Source organism: Apodemus sylvaticus, chromosome 4 (genome assembly GCF_947179515.1).
Source record: "Apodemus sylvaticus chromosome 4, mApoSyl1.1, whole genome shotgun sequence".
Classification (NCBI taxonomy): domain Eukaryota; kingdom Metazoa; phylum Chordata; class Mammalia; order Rodentia; family Muridae; genus Apodemus; species Apodemus sylvaticus.
In genome coordinates this window covers 154,626,646-154,651,941 of record NC_067475.1, presented here as the reverse complement: position 1 = coordinate 154,651,941, position 25,296 = coordinate 154,626,646, and the positions used below count along the sequence as shown (strand labels likewise).

The 25,296-nt window shown below is 39.7% G+C and overlaps 2 protein-coding genes and 1 pseudogene across 4 annotated transcripts in view; 1 reads left to right on the top strand and 2 right to left on the bottom strand.

The window, feature by feature from the left end:
* LOC127683498 (rho GTPase-activating protein 20-like) overlaps positions 1-25,296 on the bottom strand; it is a 445,237-nt gene that overhangs the window by 173,732 nt on the left and 246,209 nt on the right. The gene's annotated exons all lie outside the window — the stretch shown is intronic.
* LOC127683976 (uncharacterized) lies at positions 16,023-16,114 on the top strand (annotated as a pseudogene).
* Positions 19,688-24,936, bottom strand: LOC127683506 (T-cell activation Rho GTPase-activating protein-like). The gene is made up of 4 exons (XM_052180803.1): positions 24,911-24,936; positions 23,030-23,216; positions 20,717-20,837; positions 19,688-19,900 (listed from the first exon to the last, which is right to left on the bottom strand). The coding sequence occupies exons 1-4, from the start codon at positions 24,919-24,921 to the stop codon at positions 19,839-19,841; spliced, it is 381 nt and encodes a 126-aa protein (XP_052036763.1). The 5' UTR covers positions 24,922-24,936; the 3' UTR covers positions 19,688-19,838.

Genomic DNA, 25,296 nt, shown 5'->3' with positions numbered 1-25,296 from the left:
TGGCCCGCTCACCTCCCCATTCCTTTTTCCAGCCAGTTCCCTTCTTCCATCAACCTCCAATATCTATTTTGTTTTCCCATCTAAGAAAGATTTATCCATCCTTTCTTTTGCCCTCCTTGTTTCTTGGTTTCTTTAGGTCTGTTGATTATAGCATGGTTGTCTTGTACTTTATGGCTAATATCCACTTTTAAGTAGGTATATGCCACACATGTCCATGTGGTTCTGTGTTAACTAACTCTGAATATTTTCTAGTTTCATCCATTTGCCTGCAAAATTTGTGATGTCCTTGTTTTTAATGGCTGAATAGTGTTCCCTTTGTGTAAAAGTACCACATTTTCTGTATCATAACCATTCTTCAGTTCAAGGACATCTGTGTTGTTTCCAGATTCTGGCGATTATAAATAAAGCTGCTATGAGCATGGTTTAGCAAGTATCCTTGTGGGAAGTGTAGCATCGTTTCGGTATATGCTCAAGTGTGGTGTAGCTGGGACTTGAAGTAGAACTATTCCCAATCATCTGAGAAACCACAGAAATGATTTCCATTGTGACTTTATGAGTTTTTACCCCCAACCCCAAAAAAAGAGGAGGGCTACCTTTGCTACACAATAAGCCTGACAACATGATTTTATTCTTTATTTTCTGTGTGTTGTGAAGGGGAGGGCATTGATTGCCTGTCTAACTGTCTGCCTTCTGACCAGCCTGCCTGTCTTCTGGTCTGTCTTTCTGTCTATGAACCCTTGCATGTCTGGTGCATTCATATGCTGATGAAGGGGTCAGTTCTGCTGAAATTAAAGTTGTGGATGGCTGTCAGCTCTTTCTTGCCTTCCCCGTGGGTGGTGAGACTTCTGGCCCTGATCTACAATTCTTGGGGCATATACAGTCCTGGAAAACAATGATGGCCAACATGCCTGTAGACCTGATTTTATTATTGTTTTGTGTGTCTGTGTGTTTGGTGAGGGAAATGCCTGCCTGCCTGGTTTATTGCCAGCCTGTAACTCTATCAGAAGCCAGATGAAGGAGTCAGATCAGCTAAAATTAAATTTGTAGTTGCGTGTCAGGTGACAATTGCTTACCCTGCGTATGGAGGGACTTAAACCCATTAAACATAGATACATAATGGGCAAAGCCAGAAGGGCTATTTGTTAAGATTCTGTCAGCCATTTTAGTATTATAGAGTTATGTCTCAGGAACTCCTTAGTTACGTTAAATAAAAACAATGGGAAATACAATACATTTGTGTGCTAGTTTTCTCATTTTAACTTATAGATACTTGATTATCTCTAAGGTATACAGATAAAATAATGCTTATATCCTTGAGATACTTAAAAATAAACAAACTACCACCACTAACAACAACAACAACAAAAACAATTAAAAAAACCTGTGAGTAACAACTACTACAACAACAAATATTCAAATTGCAAATTTCTTGTGCCCTTGATCCATGGCTTCTTTCATTACATTTCGCATGCAAGGAAGGGGTCAGAATCCCTAACATTTGAATCTAAAGCTTCAGTCAAATAGCTGCTGATGTAGTAAATAGTTCGGGTCCTTGATTCTGGAAGCTTCTGTGGTTTCCATGCTGCAACTTTCCCTAATCTCTCCTCCATCGACAGATGAATGAGACATGCATTGAGGGCTGTTGAAACTGGTTCATGTCCCCTCTCTCACATGTATGTTTCTATTACCTATTTACTACCTACTGCATGTTTGTGTTTGAAAGAGATTTACTTATTTATTTTTTTAGTATGTACTAGGCCACAATTCCTGCAAAAACAAACAAACAAACAAACAAACAAACCAAAAACAACCAATCAGACTACTGAAATCAATACAGTATTGCACTTATCCAATGTGCTATCGAATCTCTGGGTTCTAACTCTGTCTTACCTACAGAAGGATTTCCAGAATAACTATAAATATTTATATTTATCTATTTATTTAATCACTCTTTATTGTCTGTCTATAGTTCTTTCTGCCTCTGTCTTTCAAGGCTACACAGTGAAACTCCATCTCAAATAAACCAAAACTAGCTAAGTCTGCCTAGTATGTAGAAGGACTCAAGGACAATTAATTATGTTTGTCTCTTATTATGCATTTTAATGAAAAAAATCAATAAGACTTAAAATTTGAAAGGGCGATATAAACCCCATTCATCTACATTTAAGGACCTCATTTACCTCCATTTAAGGATCAGGTTTGATTTTTTAAAAGTTATAAGACACAAGCTACAGGCATTGACCATAAGTTCCAGATACTACGTCATAAAACAGGAGCTCAAAGAACAGACCATAAAATCCAGAACAGATCATAAAATCCCCAAGAACAGCTTGAGAACAATCACAAAGATTGGGAAATACCATATCACAGAAAAAACCATCTGGGCTGGGCAGCCCTATTTCATCACATGGTTGAATGTTCATGACACAGGAATACAGAACAGGAAGCACCTATTAGACTCTAGCACCCATCAATGAAATTGCAGATTACCTAATGCTTCTAGAAAGTTCCCTTGGTTACTTATAAGAAGGCATGCATACCTTTTTCGGGGTCCCCATTTTAGAGAATGGTTGACTCCTGCATGCTGTTGGATTCTGCAGAATAAACACTCTATGTTTCTGCATGCTACCTGAGGCTCTGGTCTTCCGTCATCGATTTTTGTACAAATACAAATGATTGATTCATGTATCTTGGGATTTTATGAGACTTCTGGTTGCTTTTAGGTGCTTCCTCACAATTCTGCACATTCAAACTGGGTTTAATTGGGTTCTGGTTCTCTAGAGATTACTAAACAGAGGAAAAAAAAATATGACCTGCCAAATTAAGTCACAGGGCTGCTTCCATCTTCGGGAGGTCATTAGCCAAGATGGAAAGATGGATACCATCCGCATGGCAACATACATCTTGGTGAGGTCAATCAAATGACAGAACAAGAAATTAGAAACAAATAAACAATCTAACACAAAAACTTCCATGGGTTGAAGAAAGAACAAGAAATTGGGAGTAGATATAAATGCTTTTAATCTCAGTCTCAGAGAGGCAGCAAAAGACGAACTGAGTTTCTTCCTTGACAGGGATTTCTCCACACCGACAAATCCTATGTCAAATACACCCTGTCCCACCCCCTCAAAATTATCCATTTTACCTTTCCAGACTTATGTCTGAGGAGACTCCTACTTATGTTACACAAAAACAAAACAGTATGTGGTAGAAATTGTTAATCCCAACCCATGAGTTCTTACCCCACCTTAATTATTTAGATTTTGGATAAAAGACAAACATTTTTTATTTGTATGCCTTAAATGACACAAGAAGAAGCAGGCAGATATCTACCCTCCATCTTATTAGAATTTACCTTTTTATCAATAACCTCAAGTGATTACTGATTATGTTTCATTTGTGCTGATATTAGCATTAATTGGCCAGTGAAGATTACAGCTTTTGGAGATGGCTCAGATGGAAGGTACCTATCTGATGCTCTTTCTATGGATGCTTGAGTTCAATTCCAAGGGAGCCACATAGAGGGTCCTCCTAGTTTCTGGTGCCCTCTTCTGGCATGTAGGCTTATATGCAGATTGCCATGCATATACATCAAAAATGAATGAATAAATAAATAAATAAATAAATAAACAAACAAGAACAAATATTCTAGCGTTTGTCTTGCTATGGTGGTGCAAGTGGCTCTGTAGGTTTGAGGCTAGCTAAGTCAACAGAGTAAGTCCCAAGGCTGCCATTGTTACCCAAAGAGAAATGCTATCCCCAGACAAAATAAAACAAGGCAATAGAAGATTATGGTTTTTATTTTACAGTTATATCTTCCCTCTAGTGTCATTGTTTCTTGAACTTAGATGAAGTCCTGTTTAACTTCTTTCTTTCTTCCTTCCTTTCTTTTCTTTTTTTCTTTCTTTCCTTTTTTCTTTTTTTCGGTGGCAATTGGAGCTATACTTTTCCCCAGAGACTGATTTTATTCTGTGGCAAGGGTTGTATAATGTTGTGTTTTCCACATATTGTCTTCCAGCTTTGGATGTCTCCTCCCTACACCATCAGGTTGTGTGTAAGACAGGGGTGTAGTTATCTGGCCTAAACACTGTGACCTCTGCACTTCTCACTGTAGTTCTTGGATTTCCTGTGGACATGTGTACTTTGAAGTCCTCACACAGTTCACTCTGTTCCTGAGTTCCATTTGAACCTCTTCCCCAAGGCCAGAAGGGAGGTTGATCCATTTCAATGCATGCCCTCTCTGTCCATTGCAGGAATGCCCCATGCTTGAGAACCCCCCAGTGCTCCTGGAGCATTCCAGGCTTTGACCCTCAAGGTACTCACTTCTGAGTTGATGGTGGTGCTTTCTGTTTCTTGGTGTGTCATCTGTGCTCCATTTTGCAGTAAGAGGCCTGAGGGGGCCAAAAGAAAGTATGGTAAAAGGGGCTCTGGCATTCCCTGTTGTCTGAAAAGGGAGTCCTTTTTTGGATGAGTGTCTGCCCCAAGCTGCTGCATTCCTCTGTAGGGCCATGTAGAGAGGGGCTGAATGGTAAAGGCTAGTTTCTTTTTGTCAATGACCTTTTGCTACACTGTGTGGGGGGCCAGTATCTGTCCCTCTCCGGTCTTGAACACTCAGGATACCCTGGAGGACAGGCTTAGTGCGGATGCTCCACACTTACCGTGGAGGTCTTATGTGCTGCATTTCACTCATGGAGCTAGTTTATGGTTGTTGTGGTCTGGAGCTCATTGGGTACTCTGAGGGTACATTCCACCCTCAATGAGAAAAAGTTGCATTCTTTAGGTATCTGAGAACCTTCCGATGCTAAGGGAGCATTTCAGGCTTTGACCATCAAGGTGCTCACTTCTGAGTTGATGCAGCCTGCTATGCTCTGAAGGGGATTATATGGATGCACAGTCCCACCCCAAGGCATGCTCTAAACATCTTCTGCAGTAGTTTTGGCCATGGGAATCCCCACTCCACTCCTGTCTTCAGTGGGGTGAGCATTTGCTTTTTAGTTTATTGTGGCCCATGCCTCCTCCCTCAAGATTTGAGGATGTATCTCACAGGTAGAGCTGTTGTCCTTTCTTTTCACATCCCTCAAGCTTTTCACACAGAACCAATGAAATGTGCTCCAGGAGTGTTTGCCATCCCACAGCCTTGGTCAAACTGGGTACACCTGGAAGGAGAGCAGGGGACAGGGGGTGCTGAAAGTGAACGGTCTAGAAAGAGAATCGTGAAGCCCCGACAATGTTCTGATCAAGGCCCAATGTTTAATGGATAACTCTGAATTTAAAGGGGAGAAACCCATCCCCCAATATGCCAGAATCTGGTCAGGAAAACAGGCTCAGCTGCTCAGTGGGTAGCTGGCTCCTTGCAGGAAGCTGCAGATCTGGAAGAACAATAGACTTCTCCTAGTTCTGAAGGCTCCACCCTAGGTAGGCAACTGTGGCAAAACAAGGTCTGAATTATCCTGCTCAAGGCTGGAGGAAAGGCTCAATTCCTCCCTATTTATTTATTAAAAATTAGCTGGACTGGGGCACTGGATTGACTTATCCTCTATGGTCCTTCCTGGGAATTATGGTGGTTGGTTGCTGCATCTGGCTTACCACTGTGTCTATACTCTCTCTTACCCATCCCAGAGGACACTAGCAGATTACTTGTGTTATTTAAGCAAACACAGCCATATTAGTGTTTATTAATAAACAAATAAGGCATTTCAGTTCATGCCTCTGTCTTAGGTTGATAAGAGTCATAGATCATCAGTGGCCTGTTTTTGACTGCTGGGTACAATTTGAGCATCCAGAGGACTGCAAGCATGGCACACACATGAACTGGATGGGAAGGGCATGTACCACAATGGATCAGTCAACCACACTTCCAGGCTTGGGGAAGAGGTTTAAATGGAACACAGGAACTGAGTGAACTGCATGAGGATAACAGAGAACGTGATGTCCACAGGGACCCCATGAACCACCTTAAGATATATAGAGGATCACAGTCTTTGGGCTGAATAGCCACACCCCATCCTTCTACACACCATTAACATTGACAGGGAGGAGAGGCAGGGGCCTGCTGGCAGAAAGAGGAGTGTGGCCACCACTTGCAATGAATGACTATTCCCCATGAGTGTCCATTTCTCAAATGGCATGGTGTAGGTCCCAGCCAGAAGAGAGTACAAGAACACCACATCAGTCCACAGAAACGGAGAGTGGCAGATGCTATAGGGAACAACAAGCTGGATCTTCTGTGGACAAAATGAGCAAGCTGGGACTCAAAAGTGAACAATTCAAGCAACCAAACCAAGAACAACAGAAAAAGCAGGACAAAGAGCCTCCTCCCCCCACCAAAAAAAGAGCAAAAAATTTTGAGAACTGCACTTCTCCACACAGCAAATGATGGAGGCTCAGAAACAAAAAGGCATCAAATAACAACAACAACAAAAACTTGCTGGCTTAACCCCAGACAGCAATGCCGTGAAAAGGGCAAAGTAGTGCACTTAGGATTTACATGGCAGACAAACAGAGACACACAAATCGAGGACCTGTGGAAATTTGGGAACTCAGTGAAAGAAACACCAAGTGGACCTGTCATGGAGGAGAAACAGGAATCTTCAGCACACACAAGTGCTCTCCTTGCCCTTAGCTCCACCATTCACTCAGTCCAGGTGACAAGGAACATGGAGAAAGAGGGAACGCCTGGCATGCAGATATATATTAACATACTGTTCTTTGGTTGGTGACATTAAAGAACAGGACACTTCAATGCTGTTGGCTTTTCTGGCCACCTGTTTTTCTGCCCTATGGCTCACGGCTCACAGTTCCTGAAGCTCCATTTGCTATGATTCCTGTTTCCTGTGTTTACTTACTTGGATGAGTGAATTCTCTGGTGTGGCTTGTGACAATCAGGCACTGTGCATTATTTGTGTGTATTCTGATCATTTTAAATTTCTTATTCTGTGAATTTATTGTACATTGACCTCTCCAACATCAAATCCAACATTATTGTTGTTGTTGTTGTTGTTGTTGTTGTTACTTCGGGTTAGAGGGGTCCCACAGGACAAAAACAAACTAGTAAGACTCCAAGCTTCAGAGACACCAACAGGATGGGCCACTTCTCTTGGAAACTGGGATCATAGCATCCTTTCATATTCAGAAATTCAGATCCCCAGCCACAGGAACTGAGTGGCTCCTGAAGTAAAACAAAAACAAAAAGGTTCTGAAGCTCTAGTGAGCCCAAACCGGGCAACATTGCCTTGGAATCCTGGGCCACGGCATCCTCTGGACCTCAGTGATCCAGAGCTCCAACCTAGGGGCTCATGTAAAAAAAAAATGACCTGAAGCTCCATTGAGTCCAGACTGGGCCACATCCGCTGGGAGGATGGGACCACAGCATCCTTTAGGCTCTGAAATCCAGAGCTCCAAGAAGTGAAGGAAGGCTGGTGTCAAAAACCTCCAGTTTCTTCCCAGTTCTGTCTTTGTCAACTTGTTTGGGGATGGGAGTGGGGTTTAAAGGTCTTCCCTCCCTGCCTCAGAAATCCAGTGGGGAAGTGGTTAAAGGCAGGGTTAACATCTGTGTTTTGTTGTTGCTTAATAGGGGAAAGTAGCAAGGATATTGACTCATTTTCTCATAAAACTCAGCTCAAATATCACATAACTATTATTTTCATTAGTATGGATTCTTGAAAGAAATGAACTAATGTGATTGATGATTAGATGAGGTGCATAGAAAAGGCAGAACTAATTATAGAAATTGACTCATACAGTCAATAATAATAATAATAACAATAATTCCTATGCCATGTCACATCTCTCCTAAGCTGGTTTTTTTTCCAGAAAAAAAAAGATTTTTACCTTATATAATTACAACAAAACATTTTGTAAATGATATAAAATCAAATTTCAGAGAGACAGGGACAAAACATATTAACCAAATATCCAAAACAAAAAACTAAAAGCTATCTGTCCATATTTAGAAAATTCTGATATTAGTAGCAGTAAGAGAAGCAATGTATATCATTTAAACAACATTCACTGATCTTTGCAGCCATGCAGACTGTCATTGTTTATACATTAACAGTGACCTCTGACAGCTAAATTTGCAAACTAATCTGGACTGTCTCCAACTCGCCAGTAACGCATTAACAACCCCCTTAAAATTAGAGTACAGATAGAATAGATTTTTTAAAGGTTTATTTATTGATTTTATGTTTGTGAGCTTCATTCAAACTAACAGCAGAGGGCAACAGATCCCATTACAGTCTCACTATGTTGCTCAGGCTGGTCTGTAAACTCCTGGGCTTAATACCTCAGCATATTCCAAGGAGCTAGGACTGCAGGTGCCCACCATCTGCCTGGCTCCAAACAGCCCTTTGAATATCCTGCTTTGTAATCTGTAGTAGCCTAAATAACTCTTGTCTCTTTTTTGTTCAAACTTAAAATCGTTTTTGTTGTACATGATTACAATAATTTAACCTAATAAAGACTACTGACATCCTTGGTTTGAAGCGCAGTATTCTTTTTCAGTAGAGTATTCAAAAATCAATGTTTCTGTTGTGATATTTTGGCAGTCTCTGAAATCAAGGCTAGTGCTTTCCCCACACTAAGAAAGTGTGTCTTTAAATGAATTACTAGTAATAGTGAAATAACCAGTTTCTAGAGCTTAATGTATAAAACATAAGTGTTGTAAGCATCTTCCAAAATGTAATTCCTTCAACACTGAAATCACATATTTTTTATTACTCTATTATAAACTCCCATTTTACAAATAAGGAAAAGGTTGCATAGAAATATTAAATAATTTTCTTTAGTTCACATAACCAGAAAACAAAGGAGCTGAAATTCGTACCTAAACTATTTATCCCTAGAACTTGGGCTTTTAACTATTAAGCCATACTCCTAATTTCTAGATAGAGGTCCTTGACTCAAGTATCACAGTGTCTTTCTGGAAGCTTCAGGAGAGAGGCAGTGACCTCTCTCTGTTATTACTATCTCTGTTCTTTAGTGGGGGGCTAATATCCTTTTAGTTCCTCGAGATATCCCAGAGAATTCATGTTGCCTATTATTTTACCCTGAGCCATCTTTGACCTTTGACCTAAACAGAACCTTCAGCTTCTTCACACTCAGGATAGATGTCTTCATTCCTGCTAGAATTCATTTTGTTATCAACACAGTTGCATGTCTATCTGGGACACTTGCCCAACAGTAGATTAGGAGCAATCAGTTGTTCATCAAGAAGTGATCGTTTGCTCATGAAGCACTATTTTGTCCACCCAGTTTTTAGAAAAGTTGAGATATACTGAAAGATCATTGGATGAATTAATGCAAGGGCTTCAGGAAGAGAGGGAGAGGAAGCAGGTAACACCCAAGAGTAGGATGCTGGCCTGACCTCTGTAAAGGAGAGAAGGCAAGAAAAAGAACCAGTCTCTAACATAGGGTACGACAGACTCAGTCAATCAGTGCCGGGTGTCCAGTCAAAGGCATGGGTGAAGGGAGTTTCCTGTCTCATATAAATAGGCCTGTGCTGCTCCATCTGGCACTGATGAGAAGAAGAGTTCACAAGTGCAGCCTCCGTGTGAGGTTAGGGAGGAGGAGATGCAGAAGCCTGGCTGCCCAGATTGACAATCAGATCTGCTGCCCAGATTGGATATCAGAGGCACGATTTGTGTTTTTGTTGGTTTGTGGGGTTTTTTTTCCTTTTCTTATTTTGTTTTATTTTTCAAGTACAGGGTCTCATTGTATATCCCTGGCCAGTCTGGGACTCACTATATGTGGCAGGCTAGTCTCCAGTTCGAGATCTGCCTGTGTCTTCTGGGATTAAAGGCTTGTGCCACTATGCCAGCTCAGAGACCTATTTTCCTGGCCACCATATTGAGGTCTCAGAGGTGAACAGGACATGTAAAGTTTAAACTTTCCAATGTGGCTGTGTCTTTTAACCACCAAGGATGGAAACTCCTTTCCCACTACCAATACCCAAGCCCATTTGAAAGTTATTGATTCCTTGATCAGTCTTTTTCTCCTTTCTTTTTTTCTGCCTTAAATCTGACAGTTGATCTTGCATGTCTTCAGACCCCAGGTGTGTCCCTGCCTGCCATGCTAAACTCTGTACTGCCTAAACTCAGTAACTCCTGCACTCAGGAGCTGGAAATAAGCAGAAGTGGTGGTAAGGTCAGGTTAGGGTGGTGGAGAAGCTACTTTCATGATGTTCCACAAGATGACCATTTTCATCTTTCTGATGAAATTTCATACTTGAGTTTTTAATGATTTAATTTTATCAATTTTATCTGCTAGCCAAGTTGACTCTCCTTTCCTTTATTTTTGGTGAGAAGATACAAATGTAAAATGATGGTGATGATGATGTAGTTCTGGCTTACCTGGAACTGTCAGGAGATCACAGTTGTGCTGTTCCCCATAGAGAGATCAGTCCTTTCTTGAAAGAAAGTGTGAAAGAGATGGAGGGGGGGAGTTTAAACAGGGAGACAGAGAGATAGAGAGACAGAGAGACATAGAGAGAGAGACAGAGAGAAAGAGAGACAGAGAAAGAGAGACAGAGAGAGAAAGATGGACAGAAGGAGGGAGGTAGGAAAGCAAAGAAGGAAGGAGGTAAGAAAGAAAGAAAAGGAGCCTTAGATTTCTGGTGGTGCAAACTGCCAGGGGTCTGCCTCCACTCAGGAACTGAGCACATAGGCTGCTTTTGTCTGCCAGCCCGCCGGGCTCGGGGCCCGTGTCCTGCCCAGGAAGCTGTGGAAGGAGAGAAGCCCCACTGCCATATTTGCTGTCTGCAGGGACACAAAAGGATCACTAGGTACTGTAACACCCTGAGCTTTAGATTTCTGGTGGTGCAAACCACCAGGGGTCTGCCTCCACTCAGGAACTGAGCACATAGGCGGTTCATCTGCAAGCCAGTCCATCGTAGGACCTGGGTCCTATGTGAGAATCAACAGAGGGAGTGACCCCCACCACAACTTCTTCCCTCCATAATAGAGCAGACAGAGAACACCTGGTTGACCTTGACAACCTAAGTATAGCATTGCTTGAGCCAAGATTGAGAAGGGCTCCAAAGGCACAAAAGAGGAAGCCAGCATATCAGTAATCTGTGCCAGAAGAAACCCAGTCACCCAGTGTTGCAGAAATAACCTTAAAGATCCACAGTAGGTTGAAGCTCCAGCCAGTGACAATAAGACCATCTAACTCCTGGGAGACCAGATGGCTAAAGGCAAACGTAGGAACATTACTAACAGAAACCAAGGCATTATGGCAGCATCTGAACCCAATTCTCCAACATTAGCAAGTCCTGGATACCCCAACACACCAGAAAAACAAGATTTGGATTTAAAATCACTAGTCATGATGCTAGTGCAGGAACACATGAAGAACATACTTAAAGAAATTCAGGAGAAAATGGATCAAAAATTAGAAGCCCTTACAAGGGAAACACAAAAATCACTGAAAGAAATTCAGGAGAATACAAAAGCCAATACGGAAGAAACGCAAAAATCACTTAAAGAAATACAGGAGAACCTTGATCAACAGTCAGAAGTCATGAAAGAGGAAACACAAAAATCGCTTAAAGAATTAGAGGAAAACACAAACAAGCAAATGACAGAACTGAGCAAAAATTTTCAGGATCTAAAAACAGAAGTAGAAACAACTAAGAAAGCACAAAGGGAGACAACTTTGGAGATAGAAAACCTTGGGAAGAAATCAGGGACCATAGATGCAAATATCAACAACAGAATACAAGAGATAGAAGAAAGAATCTCAGATGCCGAAGATACCATAGAAATCATGGACTCAACAGTTAAAGAAAATGCAAAATGCAAAAAGCTTGTAACCCAAAATATCCAGGAAATCCAGGACACAATGAGAAAGCCAAATAAAGGATCATAGGTATTGATGAGTGTGAAGATCTACAATTTAAAGGGCCAGCAAATATCTTCAACAATATTATGGAAGAAAACTTCTCTAACCTAAAGAGAGAGATGCCCATGAATATACAAGAAGCCTACAGAACTCCAAACAGACTGGACCAGAACAGAAATAACTCCCGTCACATAATAATCAAAACTCCAAATGTACTAAAGAAAGAAAGAATACTTAGGGCAGTAAGAGAAAAAGGGCAAGTAACATATAAAGGAAGACCTATCAGAATTACACCAGATTTCTCACCAGAGACCATGAAAGCTAGAAGATCCTGGGCAGATCTCATGCAGACTCTAAGAGAAGAAAAATGCCAGCCAAGATTACAATACCCAGCGAAACTCTCAATCACTGTAGATGGAGAAACCATGACAAAACCACTACTGGGCATATATCCAGAGGATTCTTCAGCATGCAATAAGGACACATGCTCCACTATGTTCATAGCAGCCCTATTTGTAGTAGCCAGAAGCTGGAAAGAACCTAGATGTCCTTCAACGGAGGAATGGATACAAAAAATGTGGTATATTTACACAATGGAGTACTATTCAGCCATTAGAAACAATGAATTCATGAAATTCTTAGACAAATGGATGGAGCTGGAGAACATCATACTAAGTGAGGTAACCCAGTCTCAAAAGATCAATCATGGTATGCACTCACTGATAAGTGGATATTAGCCTAGAAACTTTGAATACCCAGGACATAATCCACAAATTAAATGATGTCCAAAAAGAATGGAGGAGTGAGCCTTGGTTCTGGAAAGACTCAGTGCAAGAGTATAGGGGAATTCCAGAACAGGGAAGTGGGAAGGGGTAGATGGAAGAATAGGGCTTATGGGACTTGCGGGGAGTGGGGACCCAGAAAAGGGGAAATCATTTGCAATGTAAATAAATAAATGAAAAAAAAGAAAAAGAAAGAAAGAACAAAAGAAAGAATAAAAGAATGAAAGAGAGAAAGAAGGAAGGAAAGGGAGAAAGAAAGGGCAAATAAATAAAATAAATAGAAACATAATTATAATTGAATTGGAACAAGCCAACACACACATACACACAGACACAGACACACACATACACACACAGGGACAAGGGAGAGCAGGGAATGGGATATGGCATATCTGCCTCCTTTTCTTTTTGTATTGGTTTTTTTTTTTTTTTTTGGAATTTTTTTGCACTTTTTATTGAATATATTCCTCATTTACATTTCAAATGTTATATCCTTTCCCAGTTTCCTCCCCTCCCCGAAATACCCCAACCCATCCTCCCAGCCCCTGCCTCCAAGAATATGTCCCCCACCCAACACACTACCACCTACCCTCCCCCCTCGATTTTCCCATGCTGGGGCATCTATTGGGCATTTATAGGACCAGAGACCTGTCCTCCTACTGAAGCCCAACAAGGCATTCCTCTGCCACTCTTTTGGCTGGAACCATGTGTACCTGTGGTTGATGGCTCAGTCCCTGGGAACCCTGGGGCATCTGGTCAGCCAAAATCATTATTCTTCCCAGACTAATTCTTAACCACTCAGCACTCCCAGAGCTCCCAGGGACAAAACCATCAACCAATGAGTACACATGAAGTTACCCATGACTCCAGAAGCATAGGCAGCAGAGGATGGCCTTGTTGGACATCAAAGGGAGGACAGGCCCATAAATGTTCTGTGCTGCAGTGTAGCGGAATACCAGGACCAGGAAGCAGGAGGGGTTTGATTGGGGAACAGGGAGAGCTGATATAGCTCATGGGATTTTCACGGGGGTGGGGGGCAGGAAAGAAGATAATATTTGAAATATAAATAAAGAATATATCTAATTAACATCTACAACAAAAGAGAATAAGCAGAATCTGCCTCCTTTTCAAGTTGTTATTCGTTCCCAAATTCAACTAGAAGGATGGCACCATAAATAATTCATTTTTTTAAATGTGTTTGAAACTTTTCTCAAAATGAGTTGAGAAATGTAAAGGGGAGTGTCTGCCAAACCCCAAACACAGTAGAGGAAAAGAAAGTTACAATCAGTAAGTAATGAAGTAAGTATAAACTTAAAAAAAAAAAGAAAAGAATATTTTAGTTTTGTACAAAATGCCTAATTAAAGTGTAGCCTCTCATAGTAAGGAATACATGTTGCACAGAATAACAGATTACTAGACACAACCAATGCATCATTAAATAAAGATTGATGTCTCTCATTCCTTTTCCTGCCACTTGTGAGTTCTATGTTGCTTTGGCACAGCAAGTTTTGATGTATTCCTCCAATGTCTTTCTTCACAAGGGTTTCCATATAGTTGAAAAAATAAGATACTCCTTGTACAGGTCTCCACCTAACAGAACAAGTACTCAGTGGATAAGTTATCAGACCAATGTTCATGTTAAATTTTAAAAGGTTTATGATAGTAAAAAAACAGTAAATAATGTTGAAAGAGAAGATCTGAGGAATATTATAGCAGCATTTATACTGATGATTTAATACACTGTATACATGTATGAAATTCAAAATAAGGAAGAATGTGATATTAAAAACTAATTGTAACTTTGAACATAAATGATATGCTAATGGGAAACTTAGTAAGAAATTAAAAAATTAAACATCATTAAAAATTCTAGACTTCTTTTCATACCTGTGAACACCCTGGCCTTTCCTATATTGTCCTATATGTCAGTTTCCTTCAGAAATTTCTTTTTCGTATGTTTGTCCCTTCCCCAAACTGTCTTGAATGGTGAAAACTTAGAAATGAGTAGGTGGAGTATATTAGCATTTGAAAGTGTAGTTGCATGAATCTCCACAACTCAAGCCAAAGACCTCTGCTTTCATGATCCTGATGTTCAGCTGAGCTGTCAAAACTATTATAATAAGCTAGATAACTCTCAATGCAGAAAAACAATCACATGTACAAACAAGCAAACACTCCAGCATTCAAAGATTAGTCATGAAGTTGATCTTGTCCAGACACCGGTGACAGTTCTGTGTGTCTTTCCTGTGGCTCCTATGAGGATATCAACATTGATTCTGGAAAGTAAACATTCTTGTACATTTCAAAGTCTCCACCTAGATTCCTGCACCTCTCCAAACCTCTCCATCTCCTGTGCTATGCTAACAATTGCTTTCTATATACATACCTTTACAGTGGAGCCTGGAATTGAGAGCAAATCAATGGATATGAAATTATCGCTTTCCTTCTAGGCACTATATAACAAACTGAAGACTGCAGTTGGTAAACCAACCACTGAAGTCTGAGGATTCATTAGCAGTCAGGGTGACAGGCCATTGTGAAGTCAAGATTCAAGAGCTTATGCTGTAACTGACAAAGTGACAAGTGCATTTCATCCTCTTCAGTCTTTTGGTTTTAAAATCATGTAGTTTAATAATTGTTGAACCATAGGCATTTTTATTAAATAACAGATTCTCAGAAAAGTATATGTTAATAGCTAAATAGATAGATGAAATGAGAGACAGATAGATATCAGTAATAATATCTATCCAAGAAGAGAAGTAATTTTCTACAAAACATTTTGAAATTCATACTCATTCTCAAATATTCTCAATACATTATTCTTTTTTAACCTATCAAAGGTATATGTGAAAATTCAGCTTCATTAACCCTATGAACCGTAGAGACCAACATGCAAAAATCACAGGACACTTTAAAAATAAATATGCTTTACTGAACAGAGTCAGAAAGCTTCATCTACAGGAAAGTCAGTCAGTATTGTAGATTAGTATATTATACTTCTCATCACAATGATACTTAGTTCAGAATCATAGTCAAGGATAAAATACATTCCTTAAATGAATTCATTCTATCCTCTACATCTTCACCATAAAAACAGAAAAAATAAGTATAAAATATGATTCTATTTTATTTTCTTGCTATTAAAGTTTGAGGTTTAATAATTAGGTCTTTTTATTCCTTTTTTTCTGATGAATATTTTCTTCCTCCTGCTTTTTATTAAGTAGATTCTTTTGTAATACAACATGTTCTGATAGTTTTCCCTCCCTCTACTCCTCAGCTCCTCCCCACCCAACACACCCACATGCACGCACGCCCCCCCCCACACACACACGCACACATGCACACCTTCTCTCACATCTGGGCTCAGTCCATTTCTTTATCTCAGTAGAAAAGAACAGGTTTATTGCTTCTCGGCCTTTTGGCTAAGATCAAGTGTAGAAAAGAACAGGCTTCTTAGAGTCTACAGACTAAAATTTTTTTTCAGAGAAACCAATGAAAGACCCAAAACTGTTCAATTGTGAGGTAAAGAAAATAAACTTAAGTCCAATCAAAGGTTCTTGACCTCACAGTGGTATGAACTCGCTGATAAGCGGCTATTAGCCTAGAAGATCAGAATACCCAAGAAACGATTCACATATCAAATGATGCCCAAGAAGAAGGAAGGAGAGGCCCCTAGTCCTAGAAAGGCTCAGTGCAGCAGTTTAGGGGAATACCAGGAAAGGGGAGCAGGAAGGGGTTCATGAGGTAACAAGGGGCGGGAAGAGGGCTTATGGGACTTTTTGAGAGGGGAGATCCAGGAAAGGGGAAATAATTTGAAATGTAAACAAAAAATATATCAAAAAATTAATTAAATTACACTTACAAAAAAAACTTCTTGAATACTACTGACATGTAAGTACACTTACTGCATCTATTCTGATATGTGGCTGTACGGGTTATTGTCACACTTCATAGGTGTTAGAAGCAGAATACTCCTGTCAACTGCTTCCCTAACACGTCAACATGTCTAATATTTTATGTACCATAGAAACTCATTTTCAACGTAGACGTTGCTAAGTCATAAACCGCTAGAATCAGTTGAATTTAGACATATACATATTGCTGTAAGATTTCTTTGGCAAAAGGCACTCAACCTCCCATGGCTGGGGCTAGAAATTTAAGTCAGATTTATGGAAGTAGTGAGGCTGTAGACTTGAAAATTTATCACACTAATTTACTAGATCAGCTCAATTCCTTCTGTAGCATTCTAAATAATTTATACATTTATTTATGTATTTTTTAAAACTTAATATTTTATCCCCCCATCTCATCCACTCTCAGAACTTTCCACATCCCATATCTCCTCCCCACCCTGCTGTCTCCACATGGATGTCCTCATCCTCCAGCCCACCTGACCTCTAAACTCCCTGGGCCCTAGAGTCTCTTGAGGGTTAGGTGCATCATCTCTGAATGAATACAGACCTGGAGGTTTCTTTTGTAAGTGTGTTGGGGGCCTCATGTCAGCTGGTGTATGCTGCCTATTTGGTGGTTCAGTGTTTGAGAGATCTGAGAGGTCCAGATTGAGAGTGCTGGTCGTCCTACTGGGTCTCCTTCCTTAGCTGCTTTCATCCTTCCCTAATTCAACAACAGGAGTCAGGTGCTTCTGTCCATTAGTTGGGTGCAAATGTCTGTATCTGACTCTTTCAGCTGCTTGTTGGATCATTCAGAGGGCAGTCAAGATAGGTCCCTTATTGTGAACTCTCCATAGCCTCAGTAATAGTGTCAGACCTTAGAGCCTCCGCTTGAGCTAGACCTCACTTTGGGCCTATCTCTGGCTCTTTTCCTCAGGCTCCTTTCCATTTCTATCTCTGCAGTTGTTTCAGAGAGGAACAATTACAGATCAGAGTTGTGACTGTGGGATGCCCCTCCCTCATTTGATGCCCTATCTTTCTTCCTGCTGGGGGTGGGCTATGTTCCCTCTCCCCACTGTCAGGCATCTAAGGTTGCTCCCTTTAGTGCCTGATAGTTGCTCACCTCCCAGGACTCTGGTACATTCTGGAGGGTCCTTCCCCTAACCTTCTACTTTCCAAGGTTGCTTGTTTACATTCTTTGTGCTGGCCCTCAGGGCTTCAGTCCTTTTCCTTCTCCCCATCCTAGATCAGGTTCCCCTCTCCCATGACTCCCCTGACCACTGTCCACTTTCCTTCCCAGGTCCCACCCTTCTTCCCCACTTGTGATTGCTTTCTTCTCCCTCCCAAGTGGGACTGAGTTGTCCTCACTTGTGCACTTCAGCTTGTTGACCTTTTTTGAGGTCTGTGGACTGTATGTTGGGTATTATGCATTTTTTGGCTAATATCCGCTTATTAGTGAGAACATTAGTGTGTCCTTTTGTGTCCGAATACCTTACTCAGAATATTTTCTAATTCCTTCCATTTGCTTGAAAAATTCAGGATGTCCTCATGCTTAACAGCTGAGTAGTATTCCATTGTGTAAATGAACATTTTCTGTATCGATTTGTTGTGGGACATCTGGGTTGTTTCCAGCTTCTAGGTATCTAAGATACTTAGCAGCACAAGGTTGCTATGAACGTAGTGGAACACGTGCCTCTGTGGCATGGTGGGCATCATTTGGGTATATTCTCAAGAGTGGTATTGCTAGGTCATCAGGTAGATCTATTTCCATTTTTCAAAATAAACACCAGAATGATTTCCAGAATGGTTGTAACAGGTTGCAACTCCACCAGCAATGGCGGAGTGTTCCTCTTTCTACATATCCTCAACAACACTGGTTGTCATCTGAGGTTTTTGAATGTAATCAATCTGATTGGTGTAAAATGGGATCCTGGGGTCATTTTGTTGTTGTTTTGTTGGTTTTTGTTTTCTCTCAATATCTATTTTTCTATTGAGTATCTTCATTTACATTGCCAATGGTAAAACCTTTCCCAATTTCCCCCCTCCTGAAAGCCCCCCTCCCCAAAGATTCCCTACCCCTCCTCCCATCACTTGCCTCCATGTGTATGTCCCTCTACCTGACACATTCCCACCTCACCCCACCCCCCACCCCAGTCTGTTTCCTTTTGTTGGGGCCTCTATTGAGCCTTTACCTGACCAAAGACCACTCCTCCCACTGATCCTGATGGTTCAGTCCCTGGGAGTCTTGGGGTGTCTGAGTGTCTGAAGTCATTCTTATTCCCATGGGGCTGTAACCCCTTCAGGTACTCCGGACTACCCTCCAGATCCTCCCACTGGTGACCCCAAGCCCAGTCCAATAGTTGATCTGCCTCTGTATTTATAGAGCTCTGTCAGGGCCCATCTGGAGACAGCCATGGCATGCTCCTTTTGGTACATGCTTCTTGTTGTAGTGTCGGGGTTTGGTGACTGTTTGTAGGATGAATCCCCAGGTAAGGCAGTCTCTGGGTGGCCTTTACTTCAGACTCTGCTCATTTCTCTGATCACTAAAACCTTTGACCATTCCTATGTTTTTTGAAGCCATGATTCACCTTTAATCTTATCATGTGTGATGATTAATGCTGATCATTAATGGAATTCTATTTAGAATTCTCTCTGAAAAAAGATTCTGGACATGACACTGAGGGTGTATTTATGGTCCTTAGATTCTGTCTATGCTTAAGTAACTGGTGGCCAAACCAATAGTATAACTAGGTTCTACTATTCCTTTCATGGTTCCTGGGATGTTTAAAAAGAAAAAACTTACTGAATATTAACATTTATTGTCCTCTGCTTCTGAATTAGGTGAACGACTTCACTAGCTACAACCTCCTGACATTAGAACTGCTGTATGTTGATATCTTGAGCCCTCAAAAAAATGAGCTATTTTCCTAATGTAAATAATTTAGTAGAGTACATTTTCACAGAACTAGGACAATAATTACTATTAACAAAATTATTGTGCAGGACTTAAAATGCCGTTTTGATTGTAGTTTGGAAGAAAAAATTAATAAAGTGATTCTAGTGGATCTGTTGCATGAATATAGGTGCCTGAGTAAGAGAGGTGGAGGAGAGTACTGGAAATGCCATTTTACAAATACTATGGAGAATCATGAATCAGGCATATTCGAGTCTAAGCAATAACAATTTAATTCAATTTATTATAATAGATAAGAATATGTAATACATAACTTGAAATAAATAGTGAGTGAATCTATTTGTAATAAATAATATGGGTAAATGTATAATTGAAGTTGTTTCTTTTATTGAAATAGAATGACAGGAACCTTCTTTAGTCATGAGGAAGTTTCCTTTGTGGAAAGTCATATGTTGCAGTTGTTTCGTTGTCCCCTGCTAAATGAAGTCAAGAAATGTCTTAGTTAGAAAAACATTCTCTGATGATAGATTCACCCCACTTCAGATCAGACTAGTTTTCAGTATATTTTCTGAACTGTACACAAAAGCTTCTTGAGTTAACAATATATCTGCTCCTGAATGTGTTATTTGTTAAGATTCCTCACATAGGTGTTGTAGTGGATCCTGTGCAACTTCATATTGATACCAAATGCTAAGCATTTGGCAAGATTATGAATCAAATGAAATTAAACATCAGTGTTTCTGTCCAAGAATAGCAAAGCTTGTTGGCACATTGTTCACTCTTGGGAGTATGTGTAATGAATTTTTAAATTGAATAATTGTTTCTAAGTGAACTTTTTAAAAATAATTTCATATCCAAGATATCCTACATGACTTATGGACCATGGGAAGAAAGGTGAGAAATATAACAGGTAATATGCTGGAATTTGTACAGGGTCTAAGTAAGGAGTTCCTCTGTCCTACATGCATGTATGAAAGAATATATGTGTGTGTGCGAGTGTGTGTGTGTGTGAGTGTGTGTGTGTATGTGTGTGTATGTGTGTCTTTATGCATACCTATGTATATATACACATATTAATATATAATTTAATGAAAGTATTGTTTAAAAATCTTTTCCCACGTTTTAATATAATAGGCCACAATAGGGCTTTGATATTTACAAATTTATGAAATCAGAGAATATCATCCTTCCATCTGTTTAATGACTAATTTCTCTTAATCTCTAGGAACTTCTGCTTGAGAAGAAGCAGATGAAACCTTTAATTCATCAGTATTTCAAAGCTTTTGACTTACCAGCAGTATTTACTGTAGTCTTTATGTCATCTGACCTCTTCTGACTGTTGTCACAAATTATAGGGTCATCTTCTCCAAATATATCTGCAAAGTTATCAATCATGATTTGTATAACAGAGATCTGTAACACAAGGAAAAAAAAACAAGATCTTCTGTAATTTTACATAGTTTACGAAATTGAAATCGATAAAAAAATGAATTCCAAAATTAAAAGGAAAATATCAGTTACTTTGAGCAGATATGAACCTGTGAAATTAAGTCTCTGTCTGAAATGGAGATGCTTAAGTTCTTCGCAACTTACTTTATCATGTTAAAATTTCATACATACTTCAAAGAATAGGGGAACTACTAAAGCAATGTAACATTTCAGAACTGATATGCTGCCAGAATAACTGTGAGTGAATCACAGTAATGACTTCAAAGATTTCTTGAATTAGTGATTTTATGCAGGGGAATGGGGAAGAGGTGGAGTTTCATTGTGATATTTTGAATGTGATGCCTGTCTAATTCCAGGCATCTCAATTTATGGTACCATCTTTGTGAAATCTTTTGAGTGGTTTAGTGACTTGACATCTCTGGAGGAAGTATGTCATAGGTTAGAATGTAAGGTCACAGAAGTCAGGTGCCATTTGGAGTGTACTCTCTATGCTTCACGTTTGCTGCCTAAGATGAGAGCCACCAGGTCTCTGCTTCCTGTTTGGTTGCCCTACCTTCCTGCAGCCATGCTCCTCTGTCATGAATTTGAAGGATGGTAATGTCTCTAAATCTCTAAGTCCCAAATAAACATTTACTTCTATGAGTTGCCTTGGTCCTGGTGTTTTACTAAAGCAATAGAAAAATGACTAATGAAGAATTTGGTGAGAACAGGGATCTATGTTGAGAAACTGAGACAACAGATTGGCCCATTGTGTAGAAAAGTCTGTGGAATATTTTCTTGATTAACAATGGAATTTATAGGTCCCAGAACTCCAGGATGGTGCCACCCAGGAGCTATTACTGAGACAAAGAGAGATAGGAGGTACAGGAAAAGAGGCAGCAAGCACTCTTACACAGCTTGTGCATCAGTTCTTGCCTCCAGCTTCCTGCCTCGCTTTGGTTTTGCCCTGACATTTTCAGTAGTTAACTGGTAACTAGAAGTATATTGTGAAGTGTAACCTGTCCTCCAGAATTTTCCTCAGTGTTTTATCATAATAGTAGCAAATTAAGACACTTTCTAAATTGAAGGAGCTTTTCATTGGTCTACTCTACTCCATGGTGAGTAATACCACCATGACTTCATTCATTGGTAAGTCCTTTGTTGATTCTCTGTGAATTTCTCATCATGCAACCCAGTAACACTCATTTTCTAGTCCATCCATATCTACACTCTCCCCTGGCAACTTCCCCCAAACTTTAAAAAAATTAAAACATAAATAAAATTTTAAATTAAAATTAAACTGAGGGAAGAGGGGGTCGTGAGGATGAGACCTAGAGTAGTGTACTGCAATCAGAATTAAAACTAAATAATTAAAGTGATGAAAAATATAAATGCATATAGCTTTCTAGGAAAAGGAAGAGATAAATAAAGCAAAATATTAAGGTACCTAAAAATGTACCCAAAATAATGCAAACATATACTTCTATTTTATATAAGTAGAAGTTAGTGCTAAAATATTAGAAACTATATTATATAAGATAGAGTACATGTTCATCATTATTCATTATATTACATATTGTATGTATATATACATATGTATACATATATCTATATGTATATATGTCTGTATACATATGCATATATATATGTATATGTATATATGTCTGTGTATATTTATATCTATATCTATATCTATATATAAAATTGTATGCAATGTTCTTTTTTATGACCAGTAGTGCAGTTAGGGTAATTCATAATTTTAATAGTCTCACAATGATAAAGAACAACTATCATGTGCTCCAAAGTACAGCTGTAATAGTAAATAATCAAACAAGTGAAACACTAGGTAATAGGGATTTTTTTCAACTTTACTGTAGTCTTCTTGAACTACCATTATACATGCAGCATATTATTGGGTAAAACATTAATATCTAAGATCAATATCTGAAAAAAAAGTAAAAAGGAAAGAAAGAACAAAAAACAAATGATTCACTTCCTTCAAACTATGTTAACAATCTCCCTTCCCAATGTTTCCTGGAATAGATCAATGTATCTCCCACTCCAGAATAATGCAATCTTAGGGTTTCCTTTAACATCGCTGACCTTTCTGAGGTACTCCCAATTTCTTGATCACAATGACTACTTTGTTCTCAAAGGGAAAAATCAGATCCTCTTACCTTTTTTGGAATGTCACTTCCAAATAATGAGTTCACACAAGTCTGATCCCATAACACATGTGGGGCTATACGGATAGATAAGATGAAGCTGTCTAGAGTATTCTTGGCAGAAGTTTTAATTTTTAATAGCACACGAATGAGCTGTTTAAGAACAATGTAATTTGCTTGTGGCATCTTCAGTAGAATACTATATAGACAAAGGAAAATTTTACTGTTGATTGTCTGACAAGTAATGCTGCATTGTCAACATCCTTAATCATTAGGGAAATGCAAATCAAAATAACCCTGAAATTCCACCTCATTCCAGTTAAAATTGCCAGGACCAAAAACTTGGGGGACAGCAGATGCTGGTGAGGATGTGGAGAAAGAGGAACACTCCTACATTGCTGGTGGGATTGCAAGTTGGTAAAACCACTCTGGATATCGGGTTGTTGATTCCTCAGAAAATTGGACATAGTGCTACCAGCGGACCTAGCTATACCACTCCTTGGCTTATATCCTGAAGAAGCTCCAACAGACAATAAGGCCACATGCTCCACTATGCTCATAGTAGCCTTATTTATAGTAGGCAGAAGCTGGAAAGAACCCACATGTCCCTCAACAGAGGTATAGGTACAGAAAATGTACATTTATAAGATGGAGTACTGCTCAGCTATTAAAATCAATGAATTCATGAAATTCTTAGGCAAATGGGTAGAACTAGAAAATATCCTGAGTGAGGTAACCCAAAACCAACCAATCAAACAAACGAAAAACAAACACATCTTATGCACTCATTGATGAGTGAATATCAACCAAAACGCTCAGAATACCCAAGACACAATTCACAGACCACATGAAGGCCAAGAAGAAGGAAGGCCGCAGTGTGGATACTTCCATTTGTCTTAGAAGGGGGATCAAAATACCCATGGGAGGAGATTTAGACACAAAGGGTGGAGCAGAACCTTAAGGAAAGGCCATTTAGAGACTGCTCCACATGGGATTCATCCCATACACACTTACCAAACCCAGTCACTATTGTGACTGCCAACAAGCGCTATCCGACAGGAGCCCGATATACCTGTCTCCTGAGAGGCTCTGCCAGTGCCTGACAAAGACAGAAGTTGATGCTCACAGCCAACCAATGGACTAAGCACAGGGTCCCCAATGGAGGAGCTAGAGAGCTGTAGGGTTTTGCAGCCCCATAGGCTGGAATAATAATATAAACCAACCAGTAACCAGAGCTCCAAGGAACTAACCCACCAACCAAAGAGTACATATGGAGGGACCCATGGCTCCAGCTACATATATAGCAGAGGATGGGTTTTTCAGAAATCAATGAGAGGAGAGGACATTGGTCCTGTGAAAGCTTGCTGCTCCACTGAAGGGTAATGCCAGGACAGGAAAGTGGAAGTGGGTAGATAGGTGAGCAGGGGTCTGGAAGATGGGATAGGGGGTTTTCCGAGAGGAAATGAGGAAAGGGAATAATATTTGAGATGTAAATAAAGTAAATATCTAATAAAAAGAAATGGAACTTTGGATATAGTTATGCCATCGACTGCATGCATAGCTTCTGCATGTGCACTAATATAAACAAATGAATGACCCCACCCCAAAATACAGATTTTAGGTAAAATATTGCTACTGTTGGCTAAAATATTATCTGAAAATCAATTTCCCCTATAGAATTATGGGAAACTTTAAAAATTATGTATGCATTTTTCTGTATTACATGTATTACTGCTACCCACAGAACCCAGAGGAAGGTGTCAGGTTCTCTGGAAATAGAATGAATGAATGAAGCTTGTTGCAGGTTGTGTGTTCTGTGTATGGAAAAAAGTGTTGCCAAACAATGAACCATCTTTCTAACCACCATGGGGGCACATTTAATATCCAACTTACTATGAATCCATGCAGCACTCTTGTGACACTCTGGAACACAAGGAGCAGAAGGCGCACTAGTGACCCTACACAATGCAGGCATAAAAGCTTCTGCTATAGATAAGGCAGAGATACTGGAGTCCTGGGTAGAAATGGGAGCTCAAAGTCCTGGTACTTAAGAAATCATTCTATGGATACAGGGAAATGACCCAAAGAAGTCAAAGCTATACCTGACCCAGACTTATCTAGGTAGTTATAGTTGAGAAGGAAGAACTTAGTAATAGCTTCACGTTCTAATTAATGATATATGTATTTAAATGTTCAATATTTACAATACTATGGTAATAGTATTAGGATACAAATAGCCCACAGTTATTATACTTATATACTTCTTTTAACTTGTCTCA